The sequence below is a fragment of the Phacochoerus africanus genome, chromosome 1, assembly GCF_016906955.1.
Source record: "Phacochoerus africanus isolate WHEZ1 chromosome 1, ROS_Pafr_v1, whole genome shotgun sequence".
In the NCBI taxonomy this organism is placed as follows: Eukaryota; Metazoa; Chordata; class Mammalia; order Artiodactyla; family Suidae; genus Phacochoerus; species Phacochoerus africanus.
Window position 1 is genome coordinate 24,313,842 of NC_062544.1, and position 14,064 is coordinate 24,327,905.

At 52.3% G+C, this 14,064-nt stretch overlaps 1 protein-coding gene across 1 annotated transcript in view; it reads left to right on the top strand.

Moving 5' to 3' along the window:
- Nucleotides 1-7,384: 7,384 nt before the first annotated feature.
- Nucleotides 7,385-14,064, top strand: part of WWC1 (WW and C2 domain containing 1) — a 177,304-nt gene continuing 170,624 nt past the window's right edge. The window contains exon 1 of the mRNA XM_047783615.1: nucleotides 7,385-7,667. Within this exon, the coding sequence (XP_047639571.1) occupies nucleotides 7,549-7,667 (119 nt within the window). The 5' untranslated portion in view covers nucleotides 7,385-7,548. The remainder of the gene's footprint in view (nucleotides 7,668-14,064) is intronic.

Here is a 14,064-nt window from a genome sequence, read left to right on the forward strand (position 1 = left end):
GAGAACCTGGCAAGATTTTAGGGTGACCACCTCCTAGTTTGGATCCCTCCACAAAAACCACCTCCTATGGTTAACCGTGGGATGGAAACAGAGTTCGCTGGACATGTTGAACGGAACAAATTGTTGGGTTCTTTCTACCTGCTGCTCCCTTAGCCCAGAATGCATGTCATTTGCCTGCTCACACTGCTGGCCACTTGAGGTTTCTCTGTAAATGTCACTTCCTCAGAAAGGCCTTCTCCTCTGGGCATATCTAAAGTAGATTTTCTACCAATCTACCCCTCCCCTGCCCCCTGCCTACAGTATTTTGTCAAAGCATGCTGTTTTCTTGCTATCAACGCCAACATGAAATTATCTATTTGTTGACCTGTAGATTATATATCTTCCCTACTAAACTGCACTCCCTGTGAAACCAGAAACCACCCTGGTCTGGAGTGCTTGATCCATTGCCTGGTACACGATTGACAGACAAGAGCCTTGTTGAATAAACGAAAGGGAGCTGAGAAGGGAAGGAACCCACCTTTAAAAGAAGCCCCTGTGGGAGTTCCCATCGTGGCACAGCGGAAACGACTCCCACTAGGAACCATGAGGTTGTGGGTTCGGTCCCTGGCCTTGCTCAGTGGGTTAAAGAGCTGGTGTCGCCGTGAGCTGTGGTGTAGGTTGCAGACGTGGCTTGGATCCCACGTTGCTGTGGCTGTGGTGTAGGCTGGCATCTGTAGCTCCAACTGGACACCTAGCCTGGGAACCTCCATATGCCGTGGGTGTAGCCCCTAAAAAGAAAAAAAAAAAAAAAAGAGGAGTTCCCGTCGTAGCTCAGTGGTTAACGAATCCAACTAGGAACCATGAGTTGCAGGTTCCATCCCTGGCCTTGCTCAGTGGGTTAAGGATCCGGCGTTGCCCTGAGCTGTGGTGTAGGTTGCAGACGCGGCTCGGATCCTGCGTTGCTGTGGCTCTGGCGTAGGCCAGCGTCTACAGCTCCGATTAGACCCCCCTAGTCTGGGAACCTCCATCTGCCCCAGAAGTGGCCCAAGAAATGGCAAAAAAAAGAAAAGAAAAAAAAGAAAGATGTCACTTTATGTCACCACATTTAGCTGTCACAGGTCGATAGCGAGGTGGGTATTGTTGTTCTCATTGCACAGATGAGGAAACTGAGGCTCAGAGAGGTGCCATCTCATACCCAAAGTCACATACAACAAGAGGCAGAGACAAGTTTCACACTCAGACTATTTTTTTCCTGCCCATGTATTTTCCATTACTCCACCCAGCCACCCTGCGAAGGCAAGTTACCTGAGTTTAAGCTCCAATCCTACATCCTTCTTGCTAGCCTCTTGTAAAGTTCATTCAGTTTGCTCATCTAAAATTCTGAGAATAGGAGTTCCCGTCGTGGCGCAGTGGTTAATGAATCCGACTAGGAACCATGAGGTTGCGGGTTCCGTCCCTGCCCTTGCTCAGTGGGTTAACCATCCGGCGTTGCCGTGAGCTGTGGTGTAGGTTGCAGACGCGGCTGGGATCCCGCGTTGCTGTGGCTCTGGCGTAGGCCGGTGGCTACAGCTCCGATTGGACCCCTAGCCTGGGAACCTCCATATGCCGAGGGAGCAGCCCAAGAAATAGCAAAAAAAAAAGACTAAAAAATAAAAAATAAAAAAAAAAATAAAATTCTGAGAATGGGAGTTCCCGCGAGGCGCAGCGTAAACGAATCCAACTAGGAACCATGAGGTTTTGGGTTCAATCCCTGGCCTTGCTCAGTGAGTTAAGGATCCGGTGTTGCGTGTGCCGTGGTATAGGTCACAGATTCGGCTCGGATCTCAGTTGCTGTGGCGTAGGCCGGCAGTTGTAGCTCCGAAAGGACCCCTATCCTGGGAACCTCCATATGCCGCGGGTGTGGCCAAAAAAAAAAAAAAGTAGAATTCTGAGAAGGAGGCATCAAACTGCAAACAGTGGACAGGTAAGCAGCACTTCATTCCTCCCGTCTCTAAGGAGTTAGGATGGAGTTTAATTTAAGCGCTGGGTACCATGGTGATGCCAGCTCTATAAATACCCGGGAGAGGCTTCTTTCAGCCAACCCACCGGTTTACCGAGCTTGCCCCCCGCCCCCACCCCTGCTTCCCACCAGCGCTCCTCTTCTGCCGTTGGGGTTGGGACGGGAGTGGAGGAGGGCTCCGCTTTGCAGGAACTCCCTGCCTCTGTTCACACGCTCTCTCCTCTCCACATCCCCACCCTTGAAACTGAGATTTCCTCGCCACCTCCTCCTTTGCTGCATAATTCACTTCCTCATTGGTGAAAGACACAACAACTCCCAGCCCCCAGGACCCAGAGGCCTCTGGATGGGAGAGTGGAAACCTCTCCCACCAGTCCCAGGATAATCTCCTGCCCAGGATAATCTCCTGGAGAAGAATCTCCAGTTCAGTTAATGAATGAACTAGCGAGGGGGGGAAAAAAAAAAAAAAGGCAGGGAAATAGGAGGAAGAAGATACAGGGAGAAAGGGGCCCCTCCCTCCACGGAGACAGCTCAGCCTGTTAAATCCCCTGCTCTCTAACCCCCACGTGGGTCTGGTTGACAGCATTGGTGGAGACAGAGAACCAGGCTGGTCCATCCTCAGCTTGGAATTCAGAAGCCCCTCCTTAACCCTCTTATTATGAACTCACCTATAACCTTAGCATGCCCCCTCCCATCTCCAACCACTCCAACAGACATGCCATCCAAGGGAAAGCAGGGGCTCAAGGGGGTCTCCTGGCTGCTCCTCTGCCCTCTTCCAATCAGACTGTTTATAACCTGAAGTTCCTTCTTCATTGGCATTCTAGAGCCCACACTGCCAAGAACTCTGGAGCAAAAACCCACCAGGAAGGCGCTGAGTTGGACTCTTGGCTCTGTTATTTACCAAGTCTCCATAGGAAAGTCACTTTGCCTCTCGAGTCTCAGTTTACCCATCTGCAACATGGGTCTACAAAGAACCAAGGCAGTAAGCCATTATTCATAGAAGCCCCATCTATCTGTAAAATGAGTGGGCTGCACGACCCTTACTTTGACTATTTTCAAGCTCTCTATTAACCACTGAGGAGCCAGAGATAAATAAGAAAGCACCTCTTCTGCCTCAGTTCTCATATTGCCAAACTTTCCTGCACCCTAGTATTTCCTGACTTAAGGACGTGTTTTCCTACCACTGAAAGAAAATAGTTCTTGGGCCCGATTATGAACTGCACATAATTCACGACTCAAGAAAGGGGAGGAGGGGTTCCCATTGTGGCTCAGCGGAAATGAATCCGACTAGTATCCATGAGGATGCGGGTTCGATTCCTGGCCTTGCTCTGGGGGTCGGGGAGCTGATGTTTTTGTGAGATGTGGTGTAGGTCGCAGATGTGACTTGGATTCCCTGTTGCCGGGGCGGCGGTGTAGGGCGGCAGCTGAAGCTCCAATTTGACCCCTAGCCTGGGAACTTCCATATGCTGCGGGTGTGGCCGTAAAAAGAAAAAGAAAGAGGATACGATTGGTTCCATCACAGAGACATAACAGTGCAGCTTCCAGGATGCCTAGAGGGGGAAGCATGAAGTCACGGAGTCAGAAGAAAAATCTCCGCAGAGGTTTCCACAGCCTCCATTTCCTTGAAGAATGTAGACACTAACAGGAAACCACTGCTGGCATAGTTGCTCCTTAAATAAATAAATAAATAAATAAATAAGCTCATTTCTCCTCACCATCTTCATGAAACATGTTACCCTGCCGCTCTGAAATTTTCTGAAACATGTGGGTGTCCTCCTTTGCTGCCCAAGTGGGAAAAGGATTTCGGCAGGTGTCTCTTTTACAAAAGAAGACAGCCTGTCTCAGGCTCAGGTATGTCCTAGGGGCCACTTGATGTGACAGCATATAAAGAAAGGCAGGTCTTATGGTCACTTCTGCTGGGTCCCTTTGCTGGCTGTGCCTCCACCTTGGCTCCCGAGCAGCCCCAGGAGGAAGGCCTGGAGAGGCTGGGCTCTCAGTTCAGATTCCTGCAGTTCATTCACCTGTAGAATTCAGCCTCTCACGTGGCTGAGCCGGTTTTACCTTTAATCCCTTTCACGTTTGTCCTCAGCCTGGAAGAATGCTTGGCGATGATTCACCCACTATCACATGGGGCAGGCAGTCATCTGTTTGATTACCTCACCCTGCTTGCAGCTTCTGAGAGATAACCTAGGATTCTTCTGTGGTGGGGAGGGGGGCGGTGGCTGGGGTAAGGCGGAATAAGGCATAAAGGAGTCAGTTCCTGCTCTGGTCTAGATGTCCTGCTTCCCAGCTCAGGTCGAAAGCTCCAAAGGAACAAGCCAGGTGGAAATGCCAGGGCTTGGGCACCTGGGCTAAAAAAAAAAGTTGGATCTGGAGGTCTAAAACGGATTTTTCCCTTCACAGCCAACACCGGCCAGTGGGAAGGCTTGGTTGCAAAACAAGACAAAAAACAAAATCAGCAACTAGGAAGATTGTCACAGAATTTTCAGGAGGGGAGAGGCCATGGGTTTGTGTTTGCAACGGAAGATTCTTCATCAATTCATATTTCACAGGGGCATGCTTGCTGCCAGGCATGTGCCCCAAATGTACCAGGAGGAGCCCCCCCGAGGTGATGGCTTACTGTTGGAGTGCCAGGTCCTCTGTAGTTCTCATCTGTAGCCCTCACAACAAGCCCTGCGGAGTCTGTGTTATTTTGATGTTTTTCAGACCTAAGCCCGAGACTTTGGTTAAGCAAGTTACTGAAGCTCACACAGCTAGAAGATAGGGAGGAAGACCCAAACCAACTGATTCCAGAACTTTGGGCTTCTCAGCCAAATAATTGTGAGACAAACACTCATCAGCATCCATACTATTCCAGATCCACACCACGGGTAAGCCCAGGGGTTGCAAAGTAATCTTTTTTTCAGTTGTTGTTGCTGTTGCTGTTGTTGTTATTGTTTTTTGACTGCACCCATGGCATGTGGAAGTTCCCGGGCCACAGATCCAACCTGAGCCACGGCAGTAACAATGCCAGATCCTAAACCTGCTGAGCCTCAAGGGAACTCTGCAGAGTAATTTTTTTTTTTTTTTTTTTTAAAGAAAGGCATTCCCGTCATGGCACAGAAGAAACGAATCTTACTAGGAACCATGAGGTTGCAGATTCAATCCCTGGCCTCGCTCAGTGGGTTAAGAATCCGGTGAGCTGTGGTGCAGGTTACAGACTCGACTCGGATCTGGCCTTGCTGTGGCGTAGGCTGGTGGCTACAGCTCCGATTGGACCCCTAGCCTGGGAACCATCACATGCTGCAGGTGCAGGCCTAAAAAAAAAAAAAAAAAAAAGACACAAAAATAGATTAATGGTAGAGAGTAGAAGTACTGAAGTCAGACCTAGGATTACTTCCTAGCTCTGTAGCCCTGGTCAATAATATAGTGCTGTGGAGCCTCAGTTTTCTCATCAGCAAAATGGGTATAAGAAGTAGTACTCCTATTCAATAGTGGCATTGTGAGGCTTCTATGAGATCATGCGTGTGAAGCATCTAGCATCACAGTGGCTTTAATTTTGACCTGCTGTCCTCATCACTGATGTGAGGCCTTTATACATCTTGAAGTTGAGGCCCAAGCAGCGGAAGTGTAGAGGGCTGTGGGACTCTCCCCATAAAAGGAGGGGAAACTCCTACTTCTGGGTGTTCTGAGGCCGGTCTGAGGCTCACATTTCTGGACTTGTCTGCATGGCATCTATGGAATGAGGGAGGAAGGGAGAGGTCCAATCCTGAGCCCATGGGCCTGGCCTAGGGAAGGAACTGGCTTTGCAGAAGGCATTTGGAGGTGAGGAATTACCAGGGCGGGTCTGGGTCTTTTCCATCAAGAGGAGATGAGGCCACAAACATGAGCTTCTCCCTTTTCCTCAGCACACGCTGGCCCATTTATCACAGGATCCTGGCTTCTCTGGGAGACGCTGGGGCTCAGACAAAAGGATATATACTATGTTGGTTATCACTCCTCGCATCCAGCCTCTGCTGTATATCCAGAGCAAAAAATGGTCAAAGACAGAAGTTTCCGTGTGGCTTAGGGTTAAGGATCCAGCGTTGTCACTGCAGTGGCTTGGGGCTCCCACCTGGGGGTGCGGGTTGGATCTCTGTCCTGGAACCGGAAACTTCCACATGTCCCCATGGCTGCCCAAAAAAAAAAAAAGACGCATTCAGAAGACATAGTCAGTTGATCCTTAACTGGGCTACCTTTTGTTTTGTAAATACAAACGCGTAGAAATAATTACACATTTTTAATTTGTAAAGTGATATTGATTTTTAAATTTCGAAAGTTTTTTCAAGATGGAATTTTGCTTTGCTTGTCTTCTTCTTTTTCATGACCTCTTGCCCCAAATCCATAACATATCTATCAAATAAATGCCACAGAGAAGACCACACGTGACGCTGCCTGGGTCAGAGTAAGGATTCAATGTAACTGACAACAACATCATTACTATTACTTATACAAAGTGCTTCTCAGACACCCCCTCGAAGTCCTCCCTGGGGAGGAGATTCAAGCACTCCTAAAGTTACGCACCCCGGGAAGAATCAGCTGTATTTGCAAATACGAGGGGGTGGGGGGATGGGTAAAACGTGGGGAGAAGAATGGAATTAGAGGGAGACAGATGGCGCGTGAGTTGGGGGGAGGGGATCAGAGATCCTGGAAAACTTATGTTCCCCGATTTGCAAGAATGTTTCCATTTAACCACTTCTTGCCTGACTCTTGATACTACATGGGAGAGAAGCGAGAGTTGGAGGATTTGGGGCCACCTGGGCCAAGAGCCTGGACACTCGGGGTAGAGAGAGCCAGGAGCGCCGGGAAGCACTGGCAGATTTGGTCTTGTTCTAGCCTCCTGGGGCTCCGGTCCGGGTCCCGGACCCAGGTAAGGGGCAGGCTCCCTTTCCTCCGGGAGGAACAGCGAAGGGGCGGACGGCGGTTGGGACTGTCCCACGAGGGGGCGCGTCTCGGGCCCTAGGACCCGCCCTCGCGGCGCTGGGCGCGGGGAGGAGACCCGGGAACCCTGGCGCCCGGCGCTCCGCCTCCCGTTTCCGGGGCAGCACGGTTACCTGCACCGCCCGAGCCGCACCTGGCGGAGGCAGAAGTCGCAAACCGAGCGAGCCGAGTAACTGCGGAACCGAGAGGAGGGACGGCACCCGGCGCGGGGAAGGAAGAGGCGGCGGCGGCGGCGGGCGGCGGGCGGCGGCGTGGAGACTGGAGGGCGCAGCGCGCCGCGGAGGAGGGCAGGCGGCAGCTGCGCTCGGCTCGCTCTGCCCAGCCGGCCCGGCGCGCACCCGGGCCCGCACCGCGTCGCTGCGGGCGCACATGGCAGCGTGAGAGGCCGGCGGCGGGAGGAGCGGGCGGCGCCGGGCCGGGGCCGCAGGGCCGCATGGACAGCGGCGCCACCCGGGCCGGCCCTCACTAGGGCCCCCAGTCCGCGGGCGCCACCCCCCCGGATCATGGTGCCTCGGCGGCAGCCCGAGCCGAAAAGAACCGGTCGGAGCCGCTGAGCCGGGGGCCCCCGCGGCGGCCGGGAGCTGCATGGGGGAGCGCGGGCCGCGCTCGGGAAGATGCCCCGGCCGGAGCTGCCCCTACCGGAGGGCTGGGAGGAGGCGCGCGACTTCGACGGCAAGGTCTACTACATAGACCACACGAGCCGCACCACCAGCTGGATCGACCCGCGAGACAGGTAGGACCCCCGGGGACCCCCTCCTGCCCTAGGAGCCACCAGCCGGGACCGGGCAGGGGATGCAGGGGAGTTCTGCGAGCCTCTTGCGCTTTCTCCACTTTGCCCCCCCCCGCCCCGCCCCCATCTGCTTCTGGACCCGCTGCTCCTGCCCCAATGGGTTGCTGGGAGGAGGGGATGGCCAGTGAGTTGGCCCAGCCCGCCCCACCACTATCCTCTGATGGAGGACTTAGGCCCCAGCTGGCACCTGCCAGGAGTTTTGACCTTAAGCTCTAGCCCCGCCCCCCGCCCCCCTTCTTTAGTTCGGGCGAGGAGGGGTGCTGCTGCTGGGGGAGCTACCTAGCCGAGTTGTGCTGGGGCTTCCCGAGGAGGCTTTTCCCAGCACGGGGTGGGGGAGGGGGGGATGGGGAAGCATATGATTTGGAGGGGGTGGCAGGCACCCAGGATTCAGTGGGAGACTGCTGGAGGAAGGACACTGCTTGCAGAGGAAGGCAGCCTGGAGTGTGATTTTTGACAGGTGCCTCCCGAGGCTCCGAGAAGAGCACTGGAGCAGTCTGGGGGCCTGGAGGCCGGGAGTGGGAAGGAAAGGAAGGAGCCGGGGAGGGCTGCTGGGGAGACTGGTTGTCCAGGAATCTCACAGCAACTTGGAAGCTGTTAGGATGTAGATGGAGGTGAGATGCCTCTGCAAAGCCCTGCCCATCTCCTTTTTCTCCTCCCTCCCCTCCTCTGGGGACCAGGGCTTCTCAGCCCTGCACCAGCGTGTCCTGACCTTGGTGGGCACCAGGCCACCAGGCCGGCTGGAGCACGGGATTATTTACTTATTTATTTTTTTGCTGAGGCAGGTGAACGGGGAGATGGCTGGTGTGGCTCTTAGCTTCCAGACTTTCTCCTGATTTTGACTGCTCGGCATTTCTTTGCACACATGCACCCCCTCCCCATGGATATTCTGGAAGGAGGGGAGCACCACCCTCTGGGACCGCTTTGTTATCCTTTGCTGTCACCTCTGTGGTCAGTGTCTCAGGAATGTGGAATTTTCACCTGGTCACTGTGACCTTGGGTGTCAGGTGCCTGTAAAGCAATGGGAGGTGAAATTTTGGGGACCCTTTATCTTGTGGCGCTGGGATAAAGGTCCCAGAAATCCGGGATGAGGTTGTGTAGCAAGGTGAGGGTTAAGAAAAAGAAAAAACAGAAAGCAATGTGAGATTCCCCGCAGTTTCTGTGAGCACTCGGGTTCATTCAACATTTACTGGGTGCCTACTGCGTGTTCGCTACCATGCTGAATGTGGCATGCATTTAATTGGGAAGGGAAATTGTTAATGCCGGTGAGCATCCCTTTGGCAAGCTGCTTTAACCTCTGAGCCTTAGTTTCCCTGTTTGTCAGACGAGTGGTTTGCTTGGAGGGGGAGGAGGAGTAGTGGAAGCGTTAAAAGTTGGAGGGGCCATAGACGATCAGCGTCCAGCTCTCATTTTCAAACACGAGACAAACTTTGAGGTCCGGAGCTGGGGCTTGAGTGTTTTGATCTTCCCACCCCTCTGCCTTATGCTAGGTTCCCTACTAGCTCTCAAGTTCCTAACTTCCAAATTTGTGGTCCTGATTCTCTTTCCTTCTTGATGCCCCCCCCCCCCAGGTCCGTTGCCCTAGGGACTTTGTTACTGTGTGGTGAACTGGGCAGCCCCTTGTCCCTTGTCCTCTCCTAAAACGGACATGAGATCAAGCTTCTGTGTCCTCCCCCTTTTGACATCCCAGCAGCTACTGAGCCCAGTGTGCTGTTAGCAGTTGAATGTCTAAGGCGTTGCTAACTCAACCCCAGGCCATGCATCTAGGAACTTCGCTGGGGTACTAAGAGGATAACACAGCTATAGAAAGCTTCTCGGAGTTCCCGCTGTGGTGCAGCGGGTTAAGGATCTAGCATTGTCTCTGCAGGGGCTTGGGTCACTGATTAGGCATGGGTTGGACCCCTGGCCCGGAGCAGTGGGTTAAGAATCCAATGTTGCTGCAGCACTGGCATAGGTTGCAGCTGCAGCTCGGATTTGATTCCTGACCTGGGAACTAACATATGCCTTGGGTGTGGCCAAAAAAAAAAAAAAAAGAAGGTAAGCAGTATAGCTTGTGTGGAGAACTGACTTAGCTAGTGTATAATTTCCCAAATTTTAGTGTTACGTGGACTACCATTTTTGCCTTACCCATCTGTGCTATTGCTTACTTAATCCTTGACTTGAAATCCACCAAGTTTGAAAATTTCTTAGCCACTTTCACAAATGTGAAACTAGTAACATCTGTTTCCAATGGAAGGGAATCTTTAAAAATACATTGGGAAAAAAAACCCCAAGGCCATTATATTTGAGCTCAATCCTGTCCTGCCCACAGCCCCAGCAGCAGGCCTGCGCAGCCTGTGTTTTTAGGTAGGTTGGCAAGCAATGGGGGAGCTGGAAACATACGGGTGCTTAATAGAGCTGCTTACTTTCTTCACCTTGCAGATTGCTGGTTTCAATGCTGTGTCTTTGTATCTCCTGTTTGTCCCCTTGCCCCTTGGGACCCCTGAACTTAAGGCACTGAGGGGTTCTGAGCTCACTCCTGGAGTGGGCCCCCTCTGAAAGTTTCGAGAAAGAGCTGAGCAGAAGGCATCACTTTTGGCTCTCTGGCGGGTTTTTGTTGTTGTTGTTGTTTGCTTTTTAGGGCCGCATTCGCGGGATATGGAGGTTCCCAGGCTAGGGGTGGAATTGGAGCTGTAGCTGCCGGCCTACACCACAGCCACAGCAATACCAGATCCGAGCCGCGTCTGCCACCTACACCACAGCTCACGGCAACGCCGGATCCTAAGCCCACTGAGGGAGGCCAGGGATCGAACCCTCAACCTCATGGTTCCTAGTCGGATTCGTTTCCACTTTGCCACAGTGGGACCTCTGCTGTCTGGAATTCCCCTCCTGCACACCCAGAAGGGATTTCTGCCCTCTTGCCCTGCCTGTGTGGCCTCGGGCAAATCGCTTGACCTCTCTGAGGTGCAAGCACTCCATTGGTGAGAGAAGGTTGCCAATGCCGGTCTTAGTGATTTCGCAGGCTCCTTGGCCTCTCTTTTCCCCTCCTGACTCCATGGCAGAATTGGGAAGGGGCTGTAAGGAGGAGAAAAAAATTCAACCACGCTAAAAAGAGCCAGACTTCTTTTTAGGTGGCGGGATGGGGGGAGAGAAATTCTGCCAAGGTAGTCACCTCTCTGTGGCTGATTAATGCTGTGAAACAATATATCACATTAAAAAAAAAAAAATCCTATTCCTTGAGCCTGTGTGTGTGTGTGTATACACTTTTGTCTTGGCTTTTTCCTCACCTGAATCAAGGAGGTATGCCTGCCCATTCCCCTGAATTTAAAAGAAGTCAGTCAAATGGCCCTTCAGTCAGAAAAGTGATTTCTTAGCCACCGAGAACAAAATAGCGTCTCGGGTTACCAGCCCTGAAGAATGTCTTGGCACATTCCTCCCTCTGGGCCCGAGCTGTTTTGTGTGCTGTCCTGCATGGCATGGAGGCTGCTGGGGGTAGGGAATCCAGTTTTCAGCTTCCCCTTTCACCAGGGGGTTTGGACGAGCTGCCAGGCAGCCAGCCTTGCCAACTCTCTCCCCTTCTCACCCAGGGGAGGACCGGGAGGCCGAGATTCCTGAGGACCGTTGTCCCCAACAACCGGAGAGGGGCCAGTGGGCAGCTCGGGCCCTGCCTACTGGGCCAAAGGCTCCGAGGGCACCATGGGCTTCTCCGGAGGCAAGGCTGACCTGGGAAGGGGACAGGCCTGTGGTTCCCACCTCATCTCAGGTGCCGCAGGTCAGGCCTTGGAGCAGCGCTCCTTTAGCAGAGTAACCCCCAGATGCTTCTGGGAGCTTCCAGCAAAGGGCCAGCATTCGGGTGTATTTAACTTAGAGGTATGCAGAAACAAATACACTGAGTATTCTCGGAGGAAGAATGGCGTTTTGGAGCTGGCCCTGCCAGAGAAGGTTCCCGAAGTCTAGTTCCGGCTCATTGGGTGGTTTGTGTTCAGATCTTCTTCTAGGAACCACCTGGGAACTCTGTGGGCACAGTTTCTGGGTCTCTGTGATCCTTGCTGGAGGCCCACTTAACCGGGTGGCCGTGGTGAGAGGACCCAGCAACTCCTGTCATGATTTGAGGAGGAACTTTTGCCAACCCTGTTATTTCAGGCAATAGTCAGACGTTGGGTCTACAGCAGGCAAAAGATCTTAACCCCCTTCTGGTCACAGACTCTAACAGAGGCTAAGATTTCCTGAAGGAAAGCATGAATGCAGGCACATCATTTTCAGGGGATTCGAGAGCCCAGGGTCGTAATCTCTGCCACAGATTAATTTAGAAACTGCTCATCCCTACCTGTTTGCCTTCCTGGGTAGCTAGGTAGGACATGATGATTGAGCATTTGCTGAATTCAGGCTGTCTGCTGAGAGCTTTACACGGATGGTTTCTTTTAATCCTGCTAACAACCCTGGGAATAGGTAGAATTATCTACCTGAGAAACCTGAGGCTCAGGGGGGCGAAGTGTGGGCAACGCCACTCAGCTTCTGAGGAGCTGAGATGCAAATGCCAGGCCTGCGGGCTCCAGAACCCACGAGTCTCACCACTCAGTTGCTGGCGGAATCCATCGCTGAATCTAGACCTCTGCTCCACTGCCTAAGGAATCTGGCCTTGGGCTGTGGAGCCAGGACAAGCAAGCATGATTTCACTTACCTGATCCCATTCTGGTGTGGCCAGGCCATGGTTACTTAGCAGTGTGGAAAATGCAAAGAGGTTAAATCTTAGAATCCCGGTGTCTTGTATCTCCTGCTTGCTACCTGAGTGACCTTGACAAGTGACACTCCAACTGAGCCTCAGTTTTGTCTTCTCTAAAATGGGGAGATGCACATAAGCCGTCAAGGGCCACTAATGAACCTGAAATAAGCTCAATCAAGTTGGGCAGCTAGCACAGAGCCTAACATGCTGGAGACACTTGGCAATTGCCTCTTCTTCCCGCTTTTACTAGGAAGTACTAAAATTAAATGGAGATCCAGCTCTGTGGCAGTTTGCAGCCGGGAGGGACCTTTCCTGTCACTTAGTCCAAGCGCCTTGTTTCACTGGTGACACTGAGACTCAGACACCGGTGACTTGCCTAAGGTCCCATAGCAAATGTCAACCTTGAGTCTCTGGTAGAGGTCGCCTTTCCTCTTTGATGTAAACGTTTCCCTAAAACATCAGACGCAGTTGCTTCTCATCCATTGTAATCATTTGCGAATATTTGATGCTGTGGTTGTTACTCTTCATAATCCCTTTTGACTGTGCAGACTAGCAAGTTTCTTTCCTTGTGTCACAATCACTTGTGAGTCGTGTCAGAGGAATGTGTTATAGGTTGAGCAGTTGAATTGCAAGTGAATTACTGTTTTTATAATCAATTTCAGTAGATTTAAGGTTATTGTCAGCCTCATGTCGCTTTCCACCAATTAACATTCCGACATGCTTTCTTAAGCGGGAATTATAACCAGCCTACCAGGGAATTTACCCAAAGCCTCCTATTCTCCATGCTTCTGCTCGAAATGATCCACTAATAGCTTATAGTTTGGGCCTCTGCAATTATTAGAGGGCTTTTCTTCTCCTTCCAAGGCTCGAATTTATGATCTGCACATTTCACGGGCGTCTGCGATGCGTGGGAATATCCTCTGTCATTCGTTGAGAAATAAGATTAAAAAGCGCTAATATGGTTAACAGGAAGGAATAAGCGGCTTTGGAACCCACACGCGAAGGTAGCAATAAGTGCTACATCTCCTGAATATGGACTCTGCACCAAGTGTTTTATATTATCTCATTTAATCCTTTGGCCAATCCTGTGCGGTGTGAGCACTGTGGTTATCTCCATCTTCAGATAAGGAAACAGGGGCTTAGAATGGTTAAGTATTTACACTTGCTGAAGGTCACCCCCCCACCCCCAGTAGGTGATACACCCGGGATTCAAGCCCAAGGGCCTGAACTCCTGCCCCCACAAGGGGCTGTAGCCATTTCAGGGCTCCAGATGCCCTGTCCACAAGCTGGGCTGGAACGTTACCCCTGACTCCTGAAAGGAGGCGAATTCAGCTGTGGCCCTCAGGGAGCGATGTTGCCAAGGAGGCCTGATCAGAGAAGCCGGTGAGATCCGCATGTCGCCTTGGGAGCCTGTTGGGCACAAGCTCTGCCTTCGTGGGAGCAGCCAGCTCCCCGAGGGAGGGAGGGAGGGAAACAGAGAGGGTGGCGGAGAAACTCTGAAGGATGCAGTGCGGAGAGGGTTCAAAGTCGTTGCCCAGTCGCCCGGGGAAACGCTCCCGGCAGCCAGGGAATTAGTAGCTCAGGCGGCTACTCTCTGTCACCAGCTCTCCTGCCAAACTGACTGATTCCCCAGCCCCCTGG